The 27,664-nt window shown below is 39.8% G+C and overlaps 4 protein-coding genes and 1 pseudogene across 5 annotated transcripts in view; 2 read left to right on the top strand and 3 right to left on the bottom strand.

Annotated features, from left to right (window-relative positions):
* rock1 (Rho-associated, coiled-coil containing protein kinase 1) overlaps positions 1–2,688 on the top strand; it is a 29,262-nt gene extending 26,574 nt beyond the window's left edge. The window contains exons 32-34 of one of the 2 annotated variants that reach the window (XM_051398766.1): positions 233–440; positions 652–721; positions 1,114–2,688. In XM_051398766.1, the coding sequence (XP_051254726.1) occupies positions 233–440; positions 652–703 (260 nt within the window). In that variant the 3' untranslated portion in view covers positions 704–721; positions 1,114–2,688. The remainder of the gene's footprint in view (positions 1–232; positions 441–651; positions 722–1,113) is intronic. The other variant, XM_051398777.1, reaches the window with a different exon arrangement.
* Positions 2,689–3,279: 591 nt separating this feature from the next.
* On the top strand, positions 3,280–10,274 carry usp14 (ubiquitin specific peptidase 14 (tRNA-guanine transglycosylase)). Its single transcript, XM_051402277.1, has 16 exons — positions 3,280–3,445; positions 4,367–4,512; positions 4,980–5,012; positions 5,127–5,231; positions 5,474–5,577; positions 5,726–5,784; positions 5,893–6,023; positions 6,309–6,389; positions 6,504–6,580; positions 6,733–6,847; positions 7,103–7,168; positions 7,280–7,372; positions 7,472–7,600; positions 7,701–7,758; positions 8,301–8,408; positions 9,192–10,274. The coding sequence occupies exons 1-16, from the start codon at positions 3,430–3,432 to the stop codon at positions 9,335–9,337; spliced, it is 1,467 nt and encodes a 488-aa protein (XP_051258237.1). The 5' UTR covers positions 3,280–3,429; the 3' UTR covers positions 9,338–10,274.
* Positions 10,275–10,318: 44 nt separating this feature from the next.
* thoc1 (THO complex 1) lies at positions 10,319–16,936 on the bottom strand. The gene is made up of 21 exons (XM_051402264.1): positions 16,822–16,936; positions 16,534–16,607; positions 16,378–16,438; positions 16,208–16,277; positions 15,048–15,166; positions 14,900–14,948; positions 14,716–14,811; positions 14,533–14,615; positions 14,373–14,446; positions 14,174–14,282; positions 13,904–14,038; positions 13,675–13,775; positions 13,492–13,558; positions 13,197–13,247; positions 13,017–13,087; positions 12,045–12,140; positions 11,778–11,843; positions 11,575–11,658; positions 11,320–11,467; positions 11,119–11,203; positions 10,319–10,755 (listed from the first exon to the last, which is right to left on the bottom strand). The coding sequence occupies exons 1-21, from the start codon at positions 16,867–16,869 to the stop codon at positions 10,478–10,480; spliced, it is 1,965 nt and encodes a 654-aa protein (XP_051258224.1). The 5' UTR covers positions 16,870–16,936; the 3' UTR covers positions 10,319–10,477.
* A 3,782-nt stretch (positions 16,937–20,718) lies between these two features.
* LOC127366027 (aquaporin FA-CHIP-like) lies at positions 20,719–22,802 on the bottom strand. The gene is made up of 4 exons (XM_051404714.1): positions 22,410–22,802; positions 22,148–22,306; positions 21,133–21,213; positions 20,719–21,049 (listed from the first exon to the last, which is right to left on the bottom strand). The coding sequence occupies exons 1-4, from the start codon at positions 22,773–22,775 to the stop codon at positions 20,855–20,857; spliced, it is 801 nt and encodes a 266-aa protein (XP_051260674.1). The 5' UTR covers positions 22,776–22,802; the 3' UTR covers positions 20,719–20,854.
* A 98-nt stretch (positions 22,803–22,900) lies between these two features.
* Positions 22,901–24,628, bottom strand: LOC127366034 (aquaporin-1-like; annotated as a pseudogene).
* Between the last annotated feature and the right edge of the window lie 3,036 nt (positions 24,629–27,664).

The following is a 27,664-nucleotide window of genomic DNA, read 5'->3' as shown; positions in this document are numbered from 1 at the left end:
GCGACTGACTCGCACGCCAGTAGGCTTGTTGTGTTAACCTCAGGACATGTTTCTAACAGCATACAGCTACTGTGGTTCTGCATTACATGCATCAGCCTACATACCGTGTAGTCTGTATGTGGCTGTGCAATAGCGTCAAACCACAGGCAACCTTGAGATCAGGATAGTTTTGAGGTCTTATTTATCAGAATTAAATAATTGGTCTGCAAACAACTTGTGCTATCCCCTACAGTAAACTACGATGTGACCTCTGCCCGGGACATGCTCCTGCTGGCCCTGACCCAAGATGAGCAGAAGAAATGGATTGGCCACCTCGGAAAGAAGATCCCTAAGACCCCGCCATCCACATTTTCAAGAGCCTCACCTCGTTCTATGTCCACTCGCTCTGGACCAAACCAGTCCTTCCGCAAGAACCCTAAAAGCAATACAGGAAAGCTGAGGTAACTTTTTCAAATTTGTGACTGATGTCCAGGCTTCTTGGATGTATTCTTAATTAGATAATTGACATACAGTAAGGCATTGTAATGTTGTTTTAGTGGTAGGTAGTTAGTGAGGGTGGACTGGAGTCAGAAGTCTAATTTTGTTCCATCTGGTGGGCTCAGATGTGGTCAAGTCAGTCGCGTGACCTGCTGTTTGTCTCCTGTGTTGTAGCAGAGCGCAGTCCAGCCTCCAAGCAGCAGACACAACATCCAGCACTTGTTGACAGGAACTCCTTCAGAAAGTGTTTTTTTTTTTTTTTTTAATTTTAGACTTTTCCTCTACAGCTTTAAACTTGTCTATTTATTAATTGTGTTACTTGGTGTTTCTAACACGAGACACTTCCTGGTTGGTTGGTTGGTTGGTTGGTTGGTTGGTTGTTTGACTCCTGGGCTCTTTCCAGTTGACACTTGGGATTTTTCTGATTGGCACTAATGTGTTGTTACAGACTTACTATTCAACTCTCGTTAAAGGGTTTTACATTACCTGTCAAACATGATGCAAAGGTGTTAATGGTGTTGCAGTGTCTGTAAACCAGCTTGTCTGTCATATGTTGACTTAGATTGGGTTACTAACCAAGGTAAATATATTGTTTATTTTCTTTTACTGGACACCTGTCTCTGTTCTTTCTTTCAGTTAACCATCTGAACCGTTTGGACTCTAAACTTTCCCTCCTCCCTCCTTCCTCATCCTCAAAAACGGAGAAAACTGTATTACATAGAAAATTCATTAAAAAGAAAAAATATATCAATAAGCGCTGGAAGATTGCAACACATGTGAGACACAAGGCATCATGGACATTAAGACGCCTGATACCCCCCATCCGCCACCTCTCAGCATTCAAGAGGAAACCATCATCCAACTCAACAAACTCGCAGCTCTCCATTTCTACCAGAAGATGGCACACTCGTCTTTAACTAAAGATGGACAGTGGAGCGATAGAGGGACTCATGTCATGGAGACATTCTGTGTTTCAAATTATATGACAATTATGATGGAAATGGGAAGGTAAAAGGGGGTTTTGCTGGGACTACTGCAAGTATGTGTTCAGTTAAAGGTACTGTCATACAGGGATTGCAGATCTGCAGTGAGTGGTTGTGTCTCAGGGGTGGAAAATTAATATCCATTTTGTAATTTCTTTCCCCACCTGACATACTCAAGCTAAATGCAAGCATACTTCTGTTTCCGGCTTAAAAAAAAAAAAAAGACTGATGCCTTCATCTAATATCGCTGGCCTTTTTGCCTTTATTCTTATCACTCTACAAGTCACTTATCAGGTTTGGGACGGAGTATTGGGACATGAGTATTAGACGTTTTGAGTATTGAGTGAGGAGCATGCAAGATCATCATTTAAATCTATGCATTATTTTTATTATTATAATTATTTTTATTACTCCAAGCCATAAGGAAGATTCCATTGTAATGGCATATAGGAGTCCTAAAACTTAAATGATTTTTTTTTTCTGTTTATTTGGTACATTGTCTCTGTAATATTTTTTTTTCTTGTATTGTTTATTTTTTTTGTAATGTATTGCCTTACATTGATTCATAGATAAATGGTTCAAAAGGAAAACATTAAGTTAACAAATGTAAAACTGCACTGTTTGAATTGTAAATTATTTGTAGAAGACTAAACAGGTGTAGCATTTGGCCCACCTAGTGCCTTAATGTTTGGATATTGATTTTACTGCCATATCTGTTTGTTTTTCTTTTCTCCAAAACAAGACAAATCTTAACTCTTCCATCATTTATTTTTTAAGAAAGCGCCACGCATTTGTGGTTTTATCGGAACTTCATTTTCTCTGGTTTGAGTATATAAAATATATATATTAGATTACCTCTTTATGGACACATTGCAATAGAGTTAGCGTGTCAAAACAAAGTCCCCAGACTCGGTTCATATCATAATGACAAATTTCGGGATGGGAAAGCGAGCCTACCTGTGTCAATGATTGTCCTTGTTAACAATTACAAGTTGTTTCTCTTAACACGGTAATGTCCCGTTAATGCAAACCCCCCCCACAGTGTATATAATGAGAGAGAGAGACACAAGGATTATGGAATACCTCCGCAATCTTTTTATTTGTAACGTTTTGTTCAGTTAAAAAAAAGCACTGGAACTATGATCTACTCTTGTCTTGGATAATTTGCATGGTTAATTGCATTGGAGTCCGCACTGATGGATATGTCAATAAACATATCTGTATCATTCATTGTTTACTAGTTTTCACTGCAGACACACGTCACAGGTTTCATGTTCATGTTTATCAGGCTGTACATCGATCCATCCCAAGACTGGATCACCCAAACGCTCCTGTGTGCCAACTGGTTTATGATCATTTAATTGAGAATATGTGGAAGTACAGTATCTGAGTCCTCTTTTATTTTATAGTCTTATAACCATTGACAGTATATGTTTGAAACCCTGTATAAAGAGGCCAAAATCTCGGTTTAAGACCTCCATTATTTAGTTTTATTATATTCCAAACAAATTCGTGTTTAATCAGAGGATCGCACAGTTAATATTGTGTAGTATTCCAGTGAAAAACAACTGTACACACAGAATGGGTGCAGCAGGGGTTTAATGGGTGCAGCTCATTTTTTGCCCTGGGTTCTCCAGTAGGTTTAATCCATCAATGTTATATTAGTAACAAGGGAAAACTATCACCTGAGTGTTGTGGACCAGTAACAACAACCCTGACTCATAAACACTGTAATTAATGTGGGAGAATGATCTGAGCACAGACAATCTGGGTGTGTGTAGTCTGGGTGCATTGCATGCGTCAGGGTGGCCAGCAGATGTCAGAACGCATCGATAAGTTCCCAGCGTGTTGTTGCAGCGTCATTCTGTTTGAATGAAGTTCAGACTGAGAACTAGCCAACTCTTCATTCGCGCACCGGTGGATCGAAACAGGGAAAAAATAGAGTTCAGGAAGTAAACGGTTGCCAAATATGCCGGTGTTTACAGGTATGATGCTGTTCTAACACGACATATTACTTGCCATTGGAAAAGAGTATTGAACGAGGACCTTTACACGTGTTTTTGTGCAGTAACGTAAATTACATTTAGCATGCTAGCTTAGCTAGCTTTAGCATGACATCCAGTTAGCATGCTAACGGTAGTTGGTAGTCTGTTAGGCCACTGGTGGAGTTATTACAAAAATCTGTATTTGTAGACAGAACATAGGAGAGTGTTACCCTGCTGTAGGTGTGTTGCTGTTTTGGTTAGTGGAGTTTACACAATGTATCTGGTGAAGCCGGCTATGCTAACTGGCATATGACAAACCTGAAAGCAGCTACCACCGCTAAGTGTCGGCTAACAATGTTAGCAGAGTAACAGTTAACGTGAAGTAAGATTGTGTCATTTGTAATGTAGAGCCATTGTTTGTCAGCACAACCCAGCCATTTTACTCATATTCCTGTCAGGTTAAACCCTGCAGCTACACGTCTAATTTCATACGAATATGAAATTAACAGAATCACGCCTTTTTTATTAGCACAGGTAGCCCTGCTAACCAAGTTAGCCAAATCGTGAGTGTACACTTTATAAGCTTTTCACTGCAGCTGCGGCTTTTTGGATAAAAATAAGGCTTAAAGAACACGAGTTTGTCGTTTTAACATGACAGCAACCGTATACGGGTTTCTAAAATGTCTAATCAGCAGTTTTATCTCACAACATTGACAGTCAAACATCTGTGTATCAGCTTTCACGTTGTGTTTTTAGCTCGACAGCCAGTTGGACTGTTAGCTGTCTGAGTGCATGGGGTATTTCATTGCTGCTCACTAGATGCTGTGTCATACATGGCAGTGTTAAAAGTTACGGTGCCTGCCAACACTCATTCTGGGAAGCTAACGTGTGCGTATGTGCTTATTCCTCTGTTTCTTTCAGTAAATGTGAAATGGGGCAAAGAGAAGTTTGATGCAGTGGAGCTGAACACCGAGGAACCACCCATGGTGTTCAAGGCTCAGCTCTTTGCTCTGACAGGAGTTCAGCCTGACAGACAGAAGGTCATGGTGAAGGGAGGTACTCTGAAGGTAGGCATACGAACAGCGGCCATGCATCTGATTTTGAGGTGTAGGTTTTCTTTTGTTAAGAGATTCAGTGTTCTATAATGTTTCTGGTTGTGTGTCAAATCCCATGGTAATGCCTAGACCAACAATTCATTGATCTTACTAATAAGCTTGTCTAGCCAAAGCATACTATTGACATTATAGACTTTAAAACACACCAGTGAGCCATGTGCCGTGACCTTTCTTTATCACACAGCAGTACACTGTCCTGCTGATGTAAATATTTACTAGAGCACCAGATGTGTATTAATTTGCAGGTGAAAATGGAAAATTATGACATTTTTTCTTTAAGATTTACTAATGTGCTTAGTGGTAGGTAAATCGGTATTGACACTTTTTATTGGGATTTTGAGACAATAGGAAAAAAATAACTGCATCCTTGTCCATTAATTGTTTTTAGGAAGCTAACTAATGTCTTGTCCTTATTCTAGGATGACGAGTGGGGAAACATTAAACTGAAAAATGTGAGTATTTTCAAATATGTTTGGAAATAACAAACATTTCTTAGTCCACAGAGCCATACTACCAAATACATGTGAACAAATGTGAATTTTTGCTTATTTCTATTCTCTCTGCAGGGAATGACTCTGCTGATGATGGGCTCAGCAGATGCCCTTCCTGAGGAGCCTGCTGTCCGGCCCATGTTTGTAGAGGACATGACTGAGGAGCAGCTGGCCTCAGCGGTGAGTAAGCTTGAAAATTACCAGTACGCCTAAAACAAATATGGTGATTGCTGTTATCCGCACTGACATGGCCAATTAAACAGGTTTTCCTCAATGTGATGTTTACCAAGTAGAGGACATAATGAACTAAATATACTGTATGTGCCCCTTTTTGGGAGATCACGTTCTGAAAATGAGAAGCTTTGTTTTATTTTATTTTTTCTCAACTGTTAAGAAACTTATCCTACTCTTGTCATTTTCAGATGGAGCTGCCTTGTGGGCTGACAAACTTGGGCAATACCTGTTACATGAATGCCACAGTGCAGTGTCTGCGCTCTGTGCCAGAGCTCAAAACTGCACTCAGAAGGTGAGTTTTCTGCTATTCTGCTCAGAATATGTAACACACTAAATATAAAGGGACATTGTGTTTAAGTGAGATTTTGCCTCTCATTGTTTTTCCTTTCCTTTTGGCTGTTGATTTTGTGGCTTTGCTGAACTCATCTCTTTCTCTCTAGGTATACAGGTGCTCTGAGATCTTCAGGAGCAAATGCACCATCACAATACATCACAGCAGGTATGAGGCATCACAAATAACGAACTTTGTGAAATCACAGGCATATTTTAATGTCTTAAACTTACTAATGCATATAAAATGAATATGTACTTATCTCTGCATCCTCAGCCCTTCGTGACTTGTATGAGACCATGGACAAGACCTCATCTAGCCTCCCACCCATTATTTTGCTGCAGTTCCTTCACATGGCCTTTCCACAGTTTGCTGAGAAGGGTGACCAGGGACAGTACCTCCAGCAGGTGAGAAACTCTTCACCAATGTTAAGCTATTACTGGAATGGATGCAGCCATGCCATATGTCTTGTAGCTGCAGAAGGGTGACAAATTAAAGGAAAAATGTGAGTGGAGCCATGTGGCAAATGCAGATGCTTTCATATAGGACACAAGGAGTCATTAAGTGATTTCATGAGAAATAAAATTATGTGAATCAATTGAACACCAATCATCATTATCATTAACATTTAATGAAAATATAAAGACATGGTCTCACTTCTTGCGATTTGTTTGGGTTGTTTTTCCTCTCAGGATGCCAATGAGTGCTGGCTGCAGATGATGAGAGTGCTTCAGCAAAAGTTGGAGCCACTGGAGGCAGAGACTCCCATGGAGGTAAAACCTAATGGTTTTTTTGTGTTTGTTTTACCATGTGGTGTTTTTATGACGAAATTATTTGCAATTGATTAGTACAAATAACATGTTCCATTTTTGTCTTTGAATCTATAGACTGACACTGAGAGCGGAGCTGCGTCCACGAAGAAAAACTTCATCGACCAGTATTTCGGCGTAGAATTCGAAACTACGTATCCTTCCTTGTTGAACGCATCTTTGCACGTTTTATTTCTTGGTTTGACTGTAAAAGCTTCGGTCATAAACTGCAGTTAGTCGTATCGTAGTTGCAAAGGTCTCCCAGCTGTGTGACATTGCTCAGCTTTTCCTTAACCCTCCTGTTCAGTATGAAATGCACAGAGTCTGAGGAAGAGGAGCCAATCAAGGGCAAGGAAAGCCAGCTCCAGCTCAGCTGCTTCATCAACCAAGAAGTCAAATACCTTGCAACAGGACTGAGGCTGGTATGTATCAGACTCCAAAAAAAGGCAGCTGAATATTTTTTTAATGTATTAAAACAGAAGTGTGTGTTTTCTTTGTGAGAGAAGTTTCTACTTGATAATCCTTCACTTGAAACTTGGTTAGTTTGGATATTTAAAACTGTACTTGGATGTTTTATGTTTGTTCAGGTTTAATTGGAGTTATACATGTCAATCTGGCACATGGTTAGTTTTTCTCCAATGTATTCCAAGTTGTCTCTGCTTGTTTTATCTCTCCAGAGACTGCAGGAAGAAATCACAAAAATGTCTACAACCTTGGAAAGAAACGCCCTGTATATAAAATCTGTAAGTTGGTTTTTTTCTTTCCCTGTAATTTAACAGAAGTTCTTATATAATGCTTTATCTGCAAACTTGAGTTTATATTTAATTTCTGAAACCATCCTCTTAACCCTCTAGTCAAAACTCAGCCGTCTCCCTGCCTACATGACTGTTCAAATGGTCAGATTTTTCTACAAAGAGAAGGAGTCTGTCAATGCTAAAGTTCTTAAGGTTTGTCTTCAGCCACGTTAGTCTCTAATTTACAAAAGGGCTTTCTGTAGGTGGTGATTTTATTAGTAAGTCTAAAAAATTTTTTTTTTTTTTTTGAAGGATGTCAAATTCCCGCTCATGCTTGATGTCTATGAGCTGTGCACTGCTGAGCTCCAGGAGAAAATGCTGCCAATCAGGTCAAAGTTTAAGGAGGTTGAGGACAAGAAGCTAGAGAAACAGCAGCAAAAGGTAATGCCATATATGCCTGATAAGCTTCCACTCTTCCTGTACAGTGTAATTACCAGTTCTGTACAGTGTCTCACAATGTTTTTGTTTTTTTTTGCATTAGTTGGTGAAGAAGCCAGACACTGCACAAGTGAAATATGAGCCGTTCTCATTTCCTGATGGTAGGTTGGGACATGACACCGTAACTCGCTGTACACTTTTTTAAGGGGGAATAAAGTCAAGGGGAATCTAACCAGGTGGCAGACATTAAATTAATAACCGTATAGAAAAAGCCAATCTTCTCACTGATGGTCTTATTTGCCTTTTGTAGGTAATGTATATCAGTTTGAAATTTAGTTTAAGAATAAAAATCCTTCAATAAATATGGGCTTGTACACAAACCTTTAACAGCAACCCAAGGAGAGAGTGTGTTCAGATATTAACATTTTGGTTCTCCAGAATTAGAGAAACTGCTTTATCACAAAATTTCCACCATTTTCTAACATTCATAAATAAAGATCAGTTGTTGAATAGGCAGGTAGCCGTTTTCTTTCACTGTGCTAATAGCACTGTTACACTTATCCTGAAATATTTTATTATCCCACACTGCTAAGCACCACACTTGAGTATCTAGCTGTATAATATAATATTCTTTTAAGGTGTGCTATTTCAGCCAATGTATTGCAGTGTATTGAACTGTAACATGCTGCTGTTTCTCCTACAGATGTTGGTTCCAACAACAGTGGCTACTACGACCTGCAGGGTGTGCTGACACACCAAGGCCGTTCTAGCTCATCAGGTCACTACGTGGGGTGGGTCAAGAGGAAAGAAGGTAACCATAGTTGTTTCACACTGCACTGTATTTCAGCATGTATTGGTCATGACCATTGGCAGTATATATAATGGATAGAGCTTCCAGGTCTGAAGTGAAGCCAACACAGAAGTGTCTTAAAACCTGCATTCTATGTAAATTACAGCAGGGGGAGCTCCATTTGCTGCAATACCACACTTGTCACTTCATTTATGAGCTCAGTAAACAGTTTCCTGATGAGTTTAGGGTCTCAGTCGCTAGTTTCACATAATCTTCAATACATTATGATGTTCATTTAGTAAATTATGGTCCAATTGAGAGTAAAATAGACAAAAAGTCATGTGTGCTTTTGGGCGGGGCTACCTTTTGATTGAGAGGTCACTTTGAGTGAGTGTCCAGTGCAGAGCACAAAACTCAGAACTGTCGAACTAGGCAGTGGTGATCAAATATGAAGCTAGATAATGGTCCTGTGTTGCCTATTTCTCACTTAAAATCATTTCAGAAACATTAGTATACCGTTTAGTTGTTATACGAGATAGTGTGTGACCAGGCGAGCCGCCATTATTTCCGGCTACGGACGAGTCAAAACTGCGTAGCCAATGAGCGCAGATCAACTCGCAGTACGTCATCCGCTGACTCGCACTGAACTCTGAGGCTTCAAAGCGATACTCCACAAAGCAATGGGTGACGATAGGTTCACACTTGGTTAGTCACAAATCATAAAAGCATACAGGAACCTAATCCTAAGTGTACACAGATGTTCAGAAACCTAATGTTTCCTCTTTTTCCTGTGGTTTCTGCCAGATGAGTGGGTCAAGTTTGATGATGACAAAGTGAGTGTGGTGTCTCCAGAGGACATCTTGCGACTGTCTGGTGGCGGAGACTGGCATATAGCATACGTTCTACTGTACGGCCCCCGGAGGCTGGAAATACTTGAAGAGGAACAGTAGTTGTGGAAGATTGCCTAGAAGACAAAGACAACATCCAACACATGCATACAAATTGCCATTTCCAAGCACTGTCTGCATAGATGTGCAGTAAAACTGGTGTCTTTAAAGATTTGATGACCTTAATTTTTTTTGTTTTTGTTTTTGTAACCAACACGGATGCTTGTAAAACAAATTCTGTCAAATGGTGTTAAATATTCAACCGTAGTGGGCTTTGAAAATGGAGATATGACGAGAGGCAATCTCTGGACTGGATCCTTGAAAGAGGTTTTTAAGTCTAGCGCTGCAGTTTCATTAAATGTTTTATACACATTGTATATTTTTAAAGCCTTTGATAAGGTGCTCATATCATAAAAAGCAAAATATTTCTCTTTAGTCATTTAATCAACTTGTACAAAAATGCCTAGCCAAGCTGTTTTCCTCGACATTCTGGCTTGTATCTTCTCAGATGTATTATGGAGATTTTCACGTAACACTGTAAAGACTTGCTCTTGTTCACCTGTTGGCCCTCTGGAAAACTTGGGTTCAATCTCAGGTCTTTTCTTAAGTGCTTGGCTTGCGTCATCTCCTGGAATTGTTCTCAAATGTATTGACAGATGAGGTTCTTTCTGCCAAATCTTCACTAATGCTTTTTTGGGGGAAGTGTGTGGGGAGCCCGGTTCAGAACAGGTTGCCCTTGTGGTGAACTGTGTGCAGTTAAATAAAGACTTGAGATTCAACTGTGACCGTTTACTCACCAAGCCTCCAACATTGATCTTGCCGACACTGATTTCAGACTTTTGACATCTGTACCATTAAAATGCTATGCTTCACTTCGTTTCTCCTTGCAGGTTTTCTGATCACTCTGCCACAATGTGTAAGACCTAACCATCACCACTCTGTAATAAGTTATTGACTGATCGCTTTTCATAGGTGGTGAAAATAAACTGTTATACCAAAATGTGAGATTCTTTACTGTGAGTGAGATAATGAAGGGTCTAACAATTGTTTTATTAGAAAAAAAAACATTTATTGATTTTTCTACAGTGAAAAAACTTGTTCCAGCCTACAGTACATACAAAAATTTTAGTCTCCATTTTTTGGTACGAAAAAGGATGTTGCAATGATGTTATGGAGGTACTGATGGGTAATGAATGATCGACTTTAAGCCTCACTGAGGCTGTCTGCTATCTGGGAGAATCCTGCAGCATTAAGAGCTGTGACCAGGTTATCCACAGTAGCTTGTGTTCCCTCTCTGTCCTGCCAGGCGACAAGCAGCAGTTTGGCCTGCATGTCCACATCTTCACTGTCTGTTTCGATCTCCCGCAGCTCTGCCGCCTTCATCTCCAAATGAGAAGCCAGTGTCTTCCACTGAGCACCCAGTTTGGCTGCCATGTCATCCATCTGCTGGTTTGTCACCATCTTGCTCTGTATGCTCGGACCTGGAAGAATGACAATAGGGAGTATAAAAATAATCTCTTAATCTAAAAAGGACGGAAGTGGAGGATGAGGCGATTTAATCACTGAAACCAGGACCCTAAAGGAATACAGGGGTCAAGTGGGGGCTGGGGAAGGATAAACCAAGGCATGTTACATTTTAGTTGAATTCTTTACTTAATCCTATGTTAGGGTGTAAATAAATGTTCTATATATTCCTACAGAAAGCTTGAATTCAAGATTATTTATTCCTCTTCTAAATGAATGTATCTGTGTAAAAACATGCATATAAAAAGGAGTTGCTACTGGTGGGTTAAACAGTAGTGTGACCCTAAACAAGAGGTATTGTAATAACTACTCAAACTCACTGTCATTGCTGTCTTTCAGAAGATTGTCTCCATTGTCGTCGTCATCCTCTTCTCCCGTCTTGATCTCTTCAGAAGGGATATCCTTCTACGTGTATGGAATTAAAATCACAATATCAGCGCTTGTCAACAGTTTATGTGGCCATCGTGTGGTCTTATTAAAAATTAGGGATACTGTTTTTTTAAAGTCCAGAAAATCCTTACCGGCAGTTCTTTGGCCAGTTTGCTAACCATGCTGTCTAGGTAGTCTGCCAGACTCTTGAACTTCTGGTTAGTTGGTTGAAAGAAGTGTGGACTTCTCCTGGAGAGCAGCCTTAGAGCGCGCCAGCCGTAGTTTGGGTTCCGCACAACCCTGCGTTAAATTACAGGAAGATACAGAAGAGTCACACAAACACATGTTGAGGAAACTTGGAACAAAGCCACCAATGCTCTTTAAGATTTTGATTCTTGCCAACTTACTTGTACTCATCCTCAACCATGTTAGCAGGGTCGGCCTGTTCAATGGCCTCCGCAAAGAACTCGTCCAGTGATGGCATGAACTCCCTGAAAGAAAGACAAAAGATGTAAAAAAAAAAAAAAAAAAAAAAAAAAAAAAAGCTTTTGATTTTAAGGTGAATGTGATTGTAGATGGGGGTTGCTACCTGGTTTTCTGAACCACTGACCTGCTGTCTGACTTGCATGCCTCCATGTTGTCCTGGTTCAGGTTCCACAGTCGAGTCAACTCATCACTAACAAAACAAAACATACGAATGAATTAAGAAAGTAAACACAGGTTTGTTGTTCACTCTACTTGAGCTTTGGTCATCCTGTAGTATAGTTTAGCAGGACGGAAGCTTAGCAGTGTTCAAACTTCCGACTTAATATATCAAAATCTCCTTCATCTGTGTGTTATTGTGTTCTATAGCCCACCCCTGTATTAAGTCACATACTTTCCCATGAAAAGCTTGCGGTCCGGCCCTTTTCCAAGGAAGTCTTCTGGAGCTTGTCTTTTCCTGGTTGGTCTTTTGGGTTTGTCATCTACTGTCCTGTTAAAGAGGAAACAAGCGTGTTATCTCGTATGCTTTGCGATTCACCTGTCTCTCTGCTCACTCCACAGGTGACCATTAGGGTAAACTGGAATTAACATTCAATCTATGTGTTTCTACAGTGGTATCGGACCAATCAACATCCTATGAAAAACTACTGGCAGCTGTGCGTGTGTCAACATGTAGGAGAATTGTGAACAATGGCAGCTGCTAAAGAGGTTAGTGTAGGAGCTATCAGCACCAGTTATATCAGAACTGAAGAGTATTTCTTCATTTAAAGAAGAGAAAAGTAGTGTGCTGAAGGCTTTTCCTGATGAAAAAATGTTTTTCCCCCAGACTCCCAACTGACTTCGGTAATAGTTTGACAGCGTCATATGGTTTGTTGATCTGACTGAAGTTTTCTTGTAATAGACAGATGGTTCATCCAATCATCTGCAGAGTATTTTGTTGCGAGTGCCAGCCCTTCTCCAAACAATTTCCCGAGCATCTGGTGCAGTCAGGTTAACACCTGAGGGCCCTGGTGTGTTCCCAGGTTATGTATTTCTGTCTGCAGAGCAAATATTTCTCTCTCTCTCTGTCTGCAGTGCTCTCTCTGTCTGCTTTCACCCTGACAGGTACCCATCTGTTTGGTTTAGTATGTTTGTTTAGTATTAGTTTATCCTCATGCCTTATCTCACATCTTACAACATACACACACTCCACTGACTATACGGACATCCACTCTACAATAATCCTTAATTGGCACTTTAATTTACTTAATTTGGTTTAATAAAATATCTTTTTGTTTAACCGTTACTGTCTCCTATTTGTTGCTGCCTAAGGGCTGGGTCATAACACAACTGACTAATCAGTGTACAAATAAAATAATTGCTTCACCTTTCTTTCACAAAGCTCGGGCATCCCTCATTTTTCCAGCTATTCCAGTTGTCCTCTGTGTTGAGGATATGCTGTCAAAAGATAAGAAACATTTCTAGTTTACGAACAACAAACTTGACAGGATGCGACTGTGTACAGCCATCTTAATTTAATATTTAATATAGTTTTCCCAAAGCTTACCTCAACCATGGTGGCAAACTTGTCTCCATCAGGAGGGATCTCTCTCAGCAGCTACAAGAGAACAGTCACAGATTAATACAGGTCAAGGAAATGCAATTAAAAAGTAAAACTGTCTAAATGGCAAGTATCTCAAAACCTTCCCAAATCAAACCAAAGTTATTGGCATGGCTGATTTCAGTGTGCTGACTCCTATGTAAGTCTATAATGATCAAGGTAAGATAATGTGAAGACAGTGAGGCCCATTACTTTATGGATTACAATATCTACTAGTATACATGATATCTGTGTGACTGACCTGATAAACCAGTTTCGTTGTCTCTTCAATCCACGTAGTCTGGTCATCATTCAGAACAGAGTTAGAGCTGTACAAGGAAAAAAAGAAATACAAAATATGAAGCACCCAACAACTGATGACTGTTTTTTTCCACACAAATGTAAGTTTGTTGTTCTACAAGGTCAGAGCAGAGACGTGCTTCACCTTTTGAACTTGACCTGACCCTTCAGGTACTGGAAGAGGATGAGGTACTGCAGTAGAATGTGCCGCCTGAAGTTGCTGTCACTGAGCTGCAAGTCCATCAGCTGGAGATGAAGAAAAAAAAAATAGTGAGGTAATATCCAACCTTTTTTTTAAGAACATAGCTTTGTTTTAACATGGTATGGAAATATTGTATACTGTAGTCAAATTCCAACATAAAGAGTTTTCTCACCTTCTCACTAGTTAGAAACTTGGCAAAGTAGACATGTTCTCCTCCTGTTGCTCTCAGCTCCTCCAGCTTTCTCTTAGAGGCCTGCATGTCATCCAACTTGTAGCTCTTGAACACTGCCAAGGTCTCATCTGAGTACTGTGCAGGACAAAGAGGACTTCACATTGGCAATGGGTCACTACGCAGCATCTGCTTCGGTATTTGTTATTTTCTGACAAATGGTGAGCGTCGATTAAAAAAAATGTCCTCAGCTTTTGTGCTCAAGTGCATTACCTTAAGAAATGTCATCCAAGAGAATTTATCGTAACACTGCACAGGGTTTCTGAAGTAGTCCTGCAGCGTCCAGAACTTTCTGTACAAGTTGTAGTCAATTGGAATGGAGCTGAAAGGAAAATTTCATAGTTAAACAGTAACAAGCAAAAGCATAATTTAAATTGAAAATTTTGAATGTTTATTTTAGAGCTTCACTCACCATGGTGCAGGAGCATCATCCTCTCCCATTTCTCCTTCCTCCACCTCCATACCCTCCTCCTTTTCTTCTGTGTGCTAAAAACATGGAAACCATAAAATAATATTAAAGCCAAAACTTTCAGATTTTAAAATTCTGTTACGGTCAGGTGTTTACTCTTTACCTTCTGGCCGAGAGTGCTTTCTTGTTCATTTTTGTTGAACACTGTTATATTGTCCAGATTAAACTGGCTCTGAAGATTGAGACCTGGAATTAACACAAAGGATACGTTAAAAAAAAGTTTAATCTGACGTGGCTGGAATGGTTTCATTTATTCAAAGATAACATACACAAATGCCGTTCCTACCTGATTTTTCAGACAGAGGGAAGAGACGTGCCAGGAAAAGCTGAATTCGCCCACAGAACACAGTATTCTGAGATTTGGACAGCCTCCTTAAAAGATCTAGAAAGATTGAGAAGTATGTTACAAACAACTGTCTTTTAAAGATGAAAAGTCTTATTCATCAACAAGGATAAAGTACAATCCTTACCATTACACATCCTCAACAAGTAGTTCTTCCCGGCAGTGTAAAAAGAGTTCTAGGAAATGGAGGAGCGTAGACATAGTGATCAAATTAATTTATATTATGCTGGAGAAATACTTCAACTGCCTTTACTGAGAGGCTATAGCTTATTTACCGATTTCCAGGTGGAAACATTCTCCTCGACAAAAGAGAATATTTTGTCACATTGGTCAAGAGGGAGGCAGTCCAGTACATCCCCCAGCAGAAGGAAAGGAGTTGTAGCAGAACAGATACCTACATGAAGAGATTGAAACAAGACAGCAAAAGCCTGATGAGCACAAATCTTAAGCTTTGTGAGTTGGGAAAGCCTGAACTAAAAAAAACCTACACATGTCCACCAGCACCAGGTGGTCAGATATTGGTGCTATCTGAACAATTGTACGGTTTGTGTATAGTCAGACGACAACATTGGTGACATTAAAGATGTGTGTAATATTTAGGAGAGAATATTAGCAGGAATGGAATAACATATTCATAGGTATGTTTCCTTTAGAATGAGCCATTTTTATCTACAAAGGAAGGGCGTCCTCTTCTACGGAGGCCGCCATGTCGAACCGCCATCTTTCTACAGGGCCTTTAGTTTTGTGGCCATCGTAGTTTCTCCTAAACACTTGGAATGAGGCAAGGGTGTTGTAATCTGCAACTACACTGCTAGATGCCACTAAATCCTACAAACTGGTCCTTTAATGTAGACATTACTGGTAGCAGTAACAGATGACACATAAAAGGACTCACTGATAAATGTGAAGAAAACAAAATGTAAACTCAACCTCATGGTAGCGCTAACAACACATACATTACTACTTCACAAGCACTACAAATGAAATTAGGTTTGCAACTAGGCAAATAGGAGCACTTTCATGAAAAACATCCCATGGGCAGTGGTAAACAAGTGCAGTCGGTATGTGGTAAGCGGGATGAGGGACTATTTCATGCAGTCTTAAAACTTAAAATGAAAAATAAAACCCAATGTGAAATCAAAAAGTCACAAACATAAGATGAAGCCAGTTTGAGTGAGGCCTCAACAAGAAGAACAATGCTCCTAAATCCATCCTAAATACCATTGCAAGCCAGTGCTGTGAAGGTATTTGCATTTACATTTAATGTCTCAATTCTGTTTTACTGCAAAAGCAACTGCTGGACATCAAGGTACCACAGATAAAAACCTAGTAGTGTCATGTAATCCCATGTCAGGTGGGTAATGTGAATGGTACGAAACAAAACTAAGTATTCCTTCATTCATTGCTGTCTTTCCTACAAGTAAGAGTAACATACCTTCTGTAACTGCATCAATGCTCAGGTAGATGAGAGACAAGTACTCATCACAGCTCGCTTTCTGCTCTACCTGCAGACATAAACGCAACAATGTCGGGTTTAAATTTTAAAATATACAGCCAGGTCACTTCTATAATAATAATAACAATAACATTTAATAATTTACTTACAATCTGATCACCAAGAACACCCCTTAGCGCCTGGTCAAGAGTGGTTTTCTTCTCTGTCTCACTGTAAACATACGACACATGAAGAGATGTTTCATGAACCAACGTTACTGATGTTAAATCCATAACTTACACAGAAGGTACACTCGCTTTACTTACTTCCCCGGGATCTGGTTGAAAGCATTTACCAATTGCTTGCCGTTTTTAGCAGCTAGGGCGTGTATGGCAGACGCCTGTAGGTGTGTGAGGAGTAAACAGAGCAGGTTTATGAGAGAGGACACATCGTTCAGATAGCTAGCATTGTGCTACCTGCTATGAGGACAGCAACAGAAGCGCAAACAGTAACTTGCAGTAACCAGCCTGCTATCTAACTGTGACTTAAATGACAGAATAGGGTATGTGACAACACTTGCTCTGATAAACAAAGGCTACTCTGCGATTTCTCACCGTAAATTTGTCTTTAGCGTCGACAAAATTAAACACGGACGGCGACATCTTTACACCTTCGCGACCGGAACTGCCGCTAAACTTCTTCCGGTTTCTTCTTCGGCTGTGCGTAAGGGTGCGTTCAGGAGCATAACGTTACTGTCTGTCATATTGCCTGGAGCCAGTTATCTATTTTGTACTTATGTATTTTGTCAATGTCTTTTTAATTTACTTAATTTAATATTTGTTTAATCATAACTCAGCTTTAACATTAAACACTGCTACCTCTTTGTGATTTGATTTGCTCAGTAACTACCATTGTGTATCATTAGGTTACTAGTTACATTATATGTAATTGCACATAATGCAGAAAGTGTGGTGCCACCTGCCCTTCATTTTAATAGGAGCAACAAATTCCTCCATGATAAATAGAACAAATTGTAGCGTATCATGTTTCCTCATAAATGAAACAACTATTAAACACAGTCCCCGGTTTTATGACCTGTTAAAATTAGATAAACTGGATGGGCATATTAAGTAACACACTTCAAAAACATGCTTTCTGAAAAAATCAAATATGTGAAACTGTCACATCTTAGTGTCTAGGGAAGATGTGGTACTAAGCATGATGACGGCCTGAGTGAAATAATGGAAGATATTTTGAGAAAGATTAAATCTCATAATAGGATGAGAAGATGCGAGTCTAACTTTTATTACTGATGTAATTGCATTATGACCTTCAGTGTGACTATCAGCATGCAGGCCTAAATCCAATTTACACCAGAGGGCGGCAGCGTTGCACAGTATTTTTGCCTCCTAGTTGAAGCTGTCAGGTCATACACATAAAAACTAAGTGGTGTCTGTGTGCGTGAGTGTGTGTAAGTCCTGTACCCTTGGCAGGATAAACATGAAATACACCCTTTCCTGATGATAATCCTTGTAGCATTTTACGTCACATGGACATTACCTTCCACAGAGGTCACAGCAGTCATATTGGTGTGTTTTTTTGCATGTGTGTGCGTCATATTTACATTACAACTACTGGGCTGCAGGGCCTAAAGTCATTGATAGCATTGTACTGATCACACAGCACATTAGAACCAGCGGTGCATTAGACTGCAACGTCAATCATTAAAAGCCCTGTCCGTAATTTTTTAAATACAAGTAAATACAAATACAAATAAATTCAAGGTGGAGTCACACAAACAATCGATTTAGTTATTGTTTTGTTGGTTTAGTTGAAAATCTAACTTTTTTTTATAATGGCATTAATAACCTGGATTTGGTTGATGCCATGTGTTAGTATGTGCCTTAAAACACCTGTAAATCAATGTGAGAAACTCTGGCCCATTTTTATTTGTGTTTACAAAGCAATTTCATGGGTCAGGACCTCTGAAGTAATTTGTTGTAGTAGGACTAGTCACCCTCTGCTTCTCCTGACAACTGTTTACAGGCCTGCAGTTACAAAAGCAGTTAACTGAACCTAAGGGTGTTGTGCTGATGTTTGGAGAAAAACACCAAAGCTGTTAAAATGCTGGCCAGTAGTGTTACACAGAAAGAGCTGAAGGGTCATTACTACATCTGTATGGTCAGAGTGGTCACAAAAAGAGGAAGTGAGAACTGTTTTACTCTGCAGTTTTGATTGGCACCTTGTTTCTCACCAGCACAGTTGTGCACACAGTTCACCCGATATCTAGCTGTGCCCGACCCCCACAACCCTCCCTTTCTGACACAGCGTTTATTGAACCATTGCCAAAAACTGATGAAAAGCAGAAAGGGAGTGAGCATGAAGAATAACTCTTAGGTTGCAGATAAGGACCCAGCATCAGTCAGTATGTGGAGATGGGGTGAAGAGTGATGAAGGGGGCTTTCAGGTTAAGGTTAAAGGCAAGTAGTCCTCAAGTTGGAGCCAGTGTATGTCCATTTGAATGCAGGTATATACTCTGTATTTTTCTTTTTGACAACAAACCCACATGAACATACCAACATCAGTAACGTGTTAGTCTGTCTCTCAGTTCTTTCTCAGCTGTCTTTGGCCCCCCACCACATTTCCTTCTGAAGATGTAAATCCTTAAGAACAGGTTACAGATATGTAGTTTTGTTTTTAAAAAAAGACTACGTAAATTAGCTGGGTACTGCAGCGTTCAGCAAATATAATTCAAACAGAAATAAATAGCGCATTTGTTTGGCACAGCAGCAAGCCGGTATATGTAGGATTTAACTAAAAATAAACTACAGTGCCCATGTTCATTGTAATGGAGGAATGTCACTGAGTGCAGCACTGTGAATCATTAATGTGTTTCAGTTTTTGGATAATTGAGCTATGGCACAGAGGAAGTTATATCAGGCAGTTTTTGTTATTAGGATCAATTCATTGATAGTCATTTGCTATAGGATATTTCCAGTTCTTTAATGTATTACTATTCATTTGTGAAGTTGTGTGTTTGTGAGTTATATATATATGTCATATTGTTGGATTGAATATTATACTGTTAACTCAAATCAGTTTAAATCAGGTTAAGCCTTCATCCCCAACTGTTTATTTTGTCTTGATAAACATAATGAGAGGACCACTGAACACTGTCCCATGCCAAGTCATGGAATAATCAAGCTCAACATGAGAGCCAAATAATTTGATGAAGGACAGTCTCAGACAAAATGACTGAGGGGCAACAAAAAGAGCATTGTCCATGTTGTTGAGGACAAACTTCAAAACAAGAGGCTAAACACAATGCTCTGACCTCCGAGGTTAAGCACACAAAGGAAAGAGTTTTTAGATTGGCTGCGTCATATGACTGGCCTCTGAAATTCCACCATAAAAAATCATGTGAAGTGTCATGTCATATAAGTGAGATAAACCCATCAACACAGCTTTCCTGCGTTGATGGGTTTGAATTTAATAGCATAGTGCAACTTAGTATGGGTAACCAAACTGACAGTGTTTAGTAACATACACCAGAGCAGAGTAATATTCCTCCTTAAAGGGAGGAAAACCATACAGATTGATGTACTGACTGTAGATACATATTATTATTCCACCCATTGCAACTAAATGTAATGAAATATGTTGATTTATGCAGGTTTTGCAGATCAGTTTAGCCTCTTCCCCTTGCGTGTCTATCTCTTGCATTTATGCTGTATGTTGCATTAAAGTTTGTGTTATATATTGGTGATTTTCCATCATGGATTTCACCTGGCTAGTTGTGTTGCAATAAGTGGAACTTGCACATGATAATATAACAAAAAGGAACACCTTTACTCCCTCACAGGACATTGTAAAATTATTTGGGACACAGACATTTTGTTAATGATCATTCACACAGAGCAGAATAATGGGAACGCTCAACACTGGGATGTGCATCCAACCACAGCGGCTATCCTGCCCCTGATTGGTGGTTAAGCTAACAATAACTTGCATCTACTTAAACGACCTTGGCTGGATTGCCCTAAGACCACATGGTTTCTATTGAGAAATGTTCAACAGTGCAGTTTAAAGTCACTTGATGGTTATTCAATGATTAGCCCAGGGTGTGGGGATCATCAAATACCCATAAGCCATAAAACGGGATGTGAGAGGGGCTGTGTGCCTAGATGGAGAAAGGACATTCTTGTGACACAGCCAAACAGGAAATCTCCATGATGTCCACATCTTGTCTAATCATGCCTTTTCTTATGAAGAATTTAAAGTGCTTTTATGTGCAATTACCTGATCCACATCCTTGTGTTGATTTTTGGGACTGTCGCCAAACACCTTGAATAGAATAATATTGTATACAGTATGTGATCCATTATGAAGAAATAATGTCAGGGTCAAGCAGACCTAAATATACAATGCATTATTCTGGTAGCTGCATAATGTAGATAAGGAAATGTAGACCATATTTTGAACTTTGCAATTTTTTAAAGAAATTACTGAAATTGGATGAAAAATAATATTTATTATAACGTATTCATTGGTTAAAAATACACACATGAAAAAAAGCAACCATAAAAATTAATCAATAGCCATATTTAAAGCACATCTATGAATCATATGTTGAATGTTGCATGTTGTTCAGTTTTTCGGCCACTGACTTGGCCCCGGGCTGCTGTTGCCTTCTCCAAGTATTTCACCTGCATCATTTTCATCTTCTGGACCATTAAGCAGGACGTTCCAGCCCGTTCTGAAGTTTTGCCTTCGCGGACACAGAAGGAAATCATAGATAAGAGCTGCTGCTGTGCCGCCACACATGGGCCCCAGCCAGTAGACCTGTAATGAAAGCAGAGATCAGCTACATTTGTCAACAAAATTGGATTTTAGAGGAAAAGCTTCAAACTTTTTGCTGATATTACCCAGTGATTCGTCATTTGACCCTGTATCACGGCTGGTCCGAAAGAGCGAGCTGGGTTGATACCACATCCAGTGAAACTTATCTGTAAATAGCAAATTGATTTAGTTATTCAACAAATTATATTCATATTAGTAGTTTGGGAATATGCAGTTAGCCTATGTATGTGCAAATTAACTGTGCGGGCCATTTGTGCAATCACAAGGTAATCTTACAGTACAATAAAAAAATTCAGTGTTGATTGACCAAAATAAACCCTTTTTAAAAATGATGTGTTCAGTGTTATATATGACCAAGTATCTTTAAGGTTGTTCATTGTGAGAGGCTAATTGTGGCCACTGTTCCTCTTTGTAATGCAGTTTAACACATGTGATACTAATGATTTTCTCATAGCCACATTATACAAGTTAGTCTTGGCACCAGGCAGTGACCCATTTGTAGCTCTGCAAGTTGCCTTATGGTGCCAGGAAAATACACTTATAAAAATGTGACACATGCTGATAATTTGTATTCAACATAACATGACATTTGTGGAGCTGTCGTTGCAATTGTGATTTGCTGCACCCGCTTCCTGAACTGCTGGCACATCAGCCACACACACGGCAAAATTATGTAACACAGTCTTGAATCATGACAATTCCTGCCAAACACAGGAAAACTGTATTGGCACAGAGGAACAGTGGTCTCAAGTAGACCCTTACTGATGCTGACTGAACAGGATATCCTTCTCAGCGCTGCGAATGACCACAAAAGGAATCAAGCATCAGCACCTGACAGTCTTAAAACAAATCTAACATAATAATCTTCAGCAAATTGCTGTTAACTGCACCCTCTATCATTCAAATTAAAACCTCATCCATCCCTACAGCACTTATCTTGGCTGAAGTGGTAACCTTCTCCATTAAGAGGCTCCTTTACAACATACATCTGAAATGATTTTAGTCTGCTGTTGGTCTTGTCAGAATTGCTGTAAAATCCTACCACAGATTTAGCAGAATATGGGATTGTGATTCACTTACAGCTGCTAAGTGCCCAAGCCCCACTGACAGCCCAATAGCCAGCGGTGCAGAACCGTTAACATCACTTCGTCGCTTATCAGTCACTGCTATCACACACAGAACCAGCTGAAGGGTGGCAAGGAACTCTATGATGAAGCCTTGTCCTAGAGTCGTCTTTAGCTGTACAAAACAAGATCAACAGAAGATAAATGGAAATTACGTAAAATCCCAATTCATTTCCTGTCAAAACAAATGTATAAAACAGACAGGGATGACCCCTTACCTTGTTAACACCAGGGGATAGTCCATTCCCAGATCCGTTCGCAATAGCACTACCTGCAACTGCCCCAAGCATCTGAGCCAGTATGTAGCAAACACACCTGATGGCACTGATCTGGCAGCTGACCAGTAGGCCCAAAGTGACTGCAGGATTTAAGTGTGCCCCACTGATGTGCCCCAAACTCTGAGCCAGTGTGACAATGGCTAGTGCAAAGGCCAGAGAGACCTTCACCTCCTGAGCAATGTTCTCCCCCTCATTATTCTTATCTTTTCCAATGACAGCAGTTATAGCAATGAATATGAACAGCAACATGCCGACAAACTCTGCAGCCACAGCCCTCCAAAAAGCCCAGCTTTTTATTTCTGTCATCTCTGCTTCAAATGTGTTAAACCAACATGTAGGTGCTTTGGTATTTATAGTGGAAGAGGTTTGTGTGCAGAGGGGAGGAGAAAAGAGATGAAACAGGAAAAAGATGTGCTGCACAAGACTTCAGGTCACATTTGAGCACTAGAAAATTTTTATTTGATACAAATGAGCAGTATACAGTAGAAATATCTACTCAGATTAGCTCTTTTGAACAATCGCGGACATCCTCCAGAAGGGGCTCACGAATTTCCTTTTCTTGTGAGCTACAGCAGAATAGGACTCTTGTTTGTTTGCTCAAGGGCTCATCTCTGGGTGCCAGCAGAAAATTGTACAGAAGAGCTGCCACCACACCAGCACTCATTGGTCCTGCCCAGTACACCTGATGAACAAAAACAGGACAGACACATCCCTGTTTAAATAAGAATGACTCATGAGTCCAACACTTGTAAAATACCGGATTTAAAGCTCCACAGTACATACCCAATGATCATCAAAAGACTCCAGTATAATTGCAGGCCCAAAGGATCGAGCTGGGTTGATACCGCATCCTGTGTAGCTGATCTGTAAACCATATCAGAGGAAAACACCACTTGGCTCTCTTGGCTGTACATGAGCAGATTACATGCAAACCTGATTTACAGCCAGTCCATCCTACGCCAATCCATTGTATCAGGCAAGAGCAAGATGGAGAAACCATCTATTAGATTAATGAGGGGGGAAAGGTTTTGATATACTCACTCCAGCAAGATGACCCAGCGCTACAGACAATCCAATCGCCAGTGGTGTTAATCCACCAACGTCACATCTTTTGTCAGTGACTGCAAGCACACACAGGACCAGTTGGAGGGTGAGCAGGAATTCTACACCATAACCTTTATAAGGGCTGATTCCATTTAACTGCAATAGAGGAGAAAACACTTCAGTTTGCCTCTTGTCTCCAGATTAGTAGTTAATTATGATTAGGAGACTCTTTTGCTTCTTCTGTAACTCTTGCATTATGAAAAAGAAAATCCTCAAAAACCTTAAATGGAATCAAGCATGCTTCTAAAAAACAAAAAAAAAAAAAAAAAAAAACAGTTCGACCATGCTTTAAGTATTTAGCGGCGTGAGTTCAGTCCTTAACAAATTACCGCAAAGAACAGCACAAGCTATTATCCTAAAAACACTCCCTGGTGAGAGAAGGCCTGCCTTTGTTGCATGACAGCTAAACCAGTAGTGATAATTAAAAATTGACATTTAAATTAAACAACTTATCACCAGCAGTTAGCAAATGTGTTTTTCTTATAGATTAGAACACACAACTTTAGACAATGAGTGTCTGGCTTTCACAAGGAAACAAGACCAGGCTGGAGACAATTCCCCAAATGCCATTCAACCTGAACAGTGCATGTCATTCATTAAGGGGAGCATTACTCAGGGAAATTGGAAGCACACGGATTCCACCTTACCTTGTTAACACCAAGTGAATCTGTGGTGTTTGGCCTAATACCATACACAATGGCACTGCCAGCCACTGCTCCCAAAATCTAAGCTATTATGTAGAAAAAGGCCCTGAGGATACTCATCTGGCAGCTGACCAAGAGGCCCAGGGTGATGGCAGGATTCAGGTGGGCACCGCTGACATGACCTATACACTGGGCTAATGTGGCAATGGCCAAGCCAAAGGCAAATGCCACTTTTATCTCCTGATCAGGATAAGAATTATTTGGGTCCCCTATTGCAGCTGAGAGGCCAGTGAAGACAAAGATGATCATTCCCAGGGACTCAGAACAGCCCTCCAAAATACCCACGTTTTTATTTCTGACACATCAGATAATTTCAGCCTCATGCTAACAAACAGGTTCTGAAACACAAAGACTGTGGCACAGGCAGAAATTTGGTTCCACCAGCAGCACAACTGACAACATCATGAGTGACATTCACCAACATTCATCAAGTGTGTGGCTTTAAAAAATCAGGCCTAATTACAAACAGCTGAGAGATATGCATTGCAACCAGTGAGAATGACCTCCACGTCTCCTGTTCTCTTCAGTACTTTTCCAGTTTAACAGAAGGCGGTGCTGATTTTACTGTTACTCGCAAACCCATTAGAAACCACACCAAACTGTTACTTTGTGTGAGATGTGTTGACTGAATGACTGAGAAAGCCTGTTTAGAAAAAAATAGGCCATCCCTCCAAATGACACAGGAATAAAAATTAAAAAAAATTAAATTATGCAACACATTTTCAATAACTTAGCTTAATTGCCGGCATGTAACATTTTAAATGTGTGAAGGACATTCATCAAATGTGTGAAGGGCACACACTGCCCATTACTGCTTTTTACAAGTCTTTGTACTTGGTATCCCTATCTTTCAATCTACTTATTCTATTCTGAGGATGTGTCATGCAGGGCCGGCCGCATTGAAGTTAACATCAGTCATATGCTGCTGTGAAGGAAATGGGATCCTTTTGAATTCTCGACAAGGAAACCAACCACCCCTTCTGCTTTTCTGTGTGAACGGACTGACAGGTTAAAAGGTCACGCTGCTTCTTGTCATCTTGTCAGTAAAAAGTCAAAGCATCACCTTTGACTTGGCCAACAATAAAGAAGGATACCTGCCCATTTTTCTTCATCCTGATATTGTTAATTCATTAAACTTTTTTCTATTCTGAAATCTAATAGTTCTTTCCCCCATATTCTGTCTGAGATTCGTTTTAGATTGCTTTCAGACATTTAAAACCACACTACAGATATACTGTAGTATAACATTTGCAGCCAAGATACCTGAGATGAGAGATGATAACATAATTGGGAGGATCATTACTTCAGAAGAGAAAGATGGGAGAGGAGTATAGTAAGGAACTGCACATCGTAAAGCAAATATCATAAGAGAGTGGAAAGATAATTGTGGAGTACCGACAAGAAGGACAAAGGTTGTGCTTTCTAACCCTATGAGCAGCTTCACGGACCTGCCATCTGTCAACCAATATTTCATTTTTCATTTCTTTTGGTAGGTGCATATCTGACACTATCTAACTCTACTGTAAAGCCTTCCATAAGCTCCACTTCCACCCTTACATACACCTGTAGGGTCTGAGTCTACAGAGGGAGGAAGTAGTCATCACCCCGCCCCACTCCCTGCTGTGCTAAGCTTGGGGTTTCCTTGCCAGGGGTGAAGAGGTCAGACTCTTGACACGTAACATAAAGTACATATACCACGTTTGCATAATAATTTATTCAACATGAGTTTAGCTAAAGAACTTCAGCTAAATTTATCACAACAACCACCAAATCACCAAATCACCAGCCTCAACAACACATTGTTTGTGTTATCCAAAAGAGAATAATACAGACTGAAATACATACAAATCACAGATAAAATGTAAAATAATGTTTAAATCAAATAAAAAGTTCAAAGGCTTAACCTCAATACAAATAAATTAGCAGCTATTTAAATATTAAAGCTGCAATAGGCTAAATCTGTGCAAACCTATGCAAAACCTTCGCTTTTCTCCCCCTGCTGTTTCCTATCCCTCTGATAAGCCCCTCCCACCAAACCCACAAGCTTGGATGGGAGCAGAATGAGTTGGTTTGATCAAAGTCTCCCGTCAATGGCCTAGATTTTCTAAAGACTGAAAACAGAGCCAAGAGCCGGTGCAAAAGTCATGAGCTCAACTTAACTCAGAGATTATAGGATGAACACAGACAACTCAACCATGCAGTAAACTGAAGCAAGTCAAGTACATAATCAATATGTATGCTGGTCTGTTAAGCAGAGTAAAATGACACTTACAGCTTCCAAGGTTTCCACCACCCAGTTGCTTAAAATAAATAAAAAACATAAAATCATCAAACGCGGAATAAACAAGTATAACCACAGAAAACCATTGTTTAAATTAAGTTTAAATGGTTATGAACGAGTTTCTAGTGTTCAATTAGTCCAGTTTGGATTTGGCTGTTGATCCTCCAGCACTTTATCCAGAATCCAGCTCCAAAGCTTGAGTCAAATCCTAGTCCCTGGTGCAGCTGTCCATTCAGTCTGCTGGGCAAAAGACTCCTGCTGAGCCTGGATGGTTTTCCTTAAATAAGGCTCATAATCACATATAATTTCCCTATCACAAATCTCCCATTCAATTTTTCCTAGAAACCTTTTGTGATCTGTCCCCTCCCACAATGAGATCATCTGTTGTTGCAAACACATATAACATATATGTGAGGACTTTATCAGTACATCTACTGTACTATATGTATTTTAAGAGGTGTGATCCACACTTAAATATAATAATTTGACATTAATATATTACTGAAAATATCTTTTTGAGCTAATAGGCTGAATCAAAGACTCATAGAAATGGGGAATTGAAATTCTTGGAAAACAGTCTGTGAGCCAATGGAAACCTTTAAAGGCCCATAAAATTGTGACTTCATAGAAAACTTGCTTCCTGGAAGACTGTGTTTTCAGTGGTGATCTCACTCCTTACTGGTAGGCGTAACTGAAAACGCCAACCAATACAGCCATCACAATCTTTTGAACAATCCATTCCTCCTATCAAATCAAACTGCCTGTCTCTGCCTAAATGATACACCATTGGTTTGGAATTTTAGTTTAGCCAATCATATTGTTTATCTGAAAGAGCCCCCCCCAAAACTGGACAAAGATGAACTGATGTCATCTGGTTTATTTCATATAACATGTTGCCCTTTTGCATCTGAGAGACCACATGACTGACATCCACTCCAGCCCTGTTCTTACAAAAAAGAAAGAGATTTTGGTTTTATGCCTGAAACCAAGGAAGGAGTGAAAGGAGTGCTGTTCCTGCTTAAAGATGTTAACCACAGTGTGGTTTTCAGTCTTATACATCTTGGCCTTAAACATATTTGGATCCCACCAATGATACAGTTGACTAA

The sequence above is a fragment of the Dicentrarchus labrax genome, unplaced genomic scaffold (assembly GCF_905237075.1).
Source record: "Dicentrarchus labrax unplaced genomic scaffold, dlabrax2021, whole genome shotgun sequence".
Lineage (NCBI taxonomy): Eukaryota > Metazoa > Chordata > Actinopteri > Moronidae > Dicentrarchus > Dicentrarchus labrax.
This window is presented reverse-complemented; position numbering and strand designations above follow the sequence as displayed.

What these genes read in the sequence shown, in the direction of transcription:
- LOC127366027 (XM_051404714.1), bottom strand. Translation starts at nt 22,775, where the DNA reads ATGACAGAAATAAAAAGCTGGGCTTTTTGGAGGGCTGTGGCTGCAGAG. An exon ending in TATCCCCTGGTGTTAACAAG is followed by an intron (nt 22,307 to 22,409) that starts GTAAGGGGTCAT and finishes TGTTTTGTACAG; the next exon opens with CTAAAGACGACTCTAGGACA. An exon ending in GTCAAATGACGAATCACTGG is followed by an intron (nt 21,050 to 21,132) that starts GTAATATCAGCA and finishes CTTTCATTACAG; the next exon opens with GTCTACTGGCTGGGGCCCAT.
- thoc1 (XM_051402264.1), bottom strand. Translation starts at nt 16,869, where the DNA reads ATGTCGCCGTCCGTGTTTAATTTTGTCGACGCTAAAGACAAATTTACG. An exon ending in ACGCTAAAGACAAATTTACG is followed by an intron (nt 16,608 to 16,821) that starts GTGAGAAATCGC and finishes ACACACCTACAG; the next exon opens with GCGTCTGCCATACACGCCCT. An exon ending in AGTTTGCCACCATGGTTGAG is followed by an intron (nt 13,088 to 13,196) that starts GTAAGCTTTGGG and finishes ATCTTTTGACAG; the next exon opens with CATATCCTCAACACAGAGGA.
- usp14 (XM_051402277.1), top strand. An exon ending in TGAAGGGAGGTACTCTGAAG is followed by an intron (nt 4,513 to 4,979) that starts GTAGGCATACGA and finishes TCCTTATTCTAG; the next exon opens with GATGACGAGTGGGGAAACAT. An exon ending in TTGCAACAGGACTGAGGCTG is followed by an intron (nt 6,848 to 7,102) that starts GTATGTATCAGA and finishes TTATCTCTCCAG; the next exon opens with AGACTGCAGGAAGAAATCAC.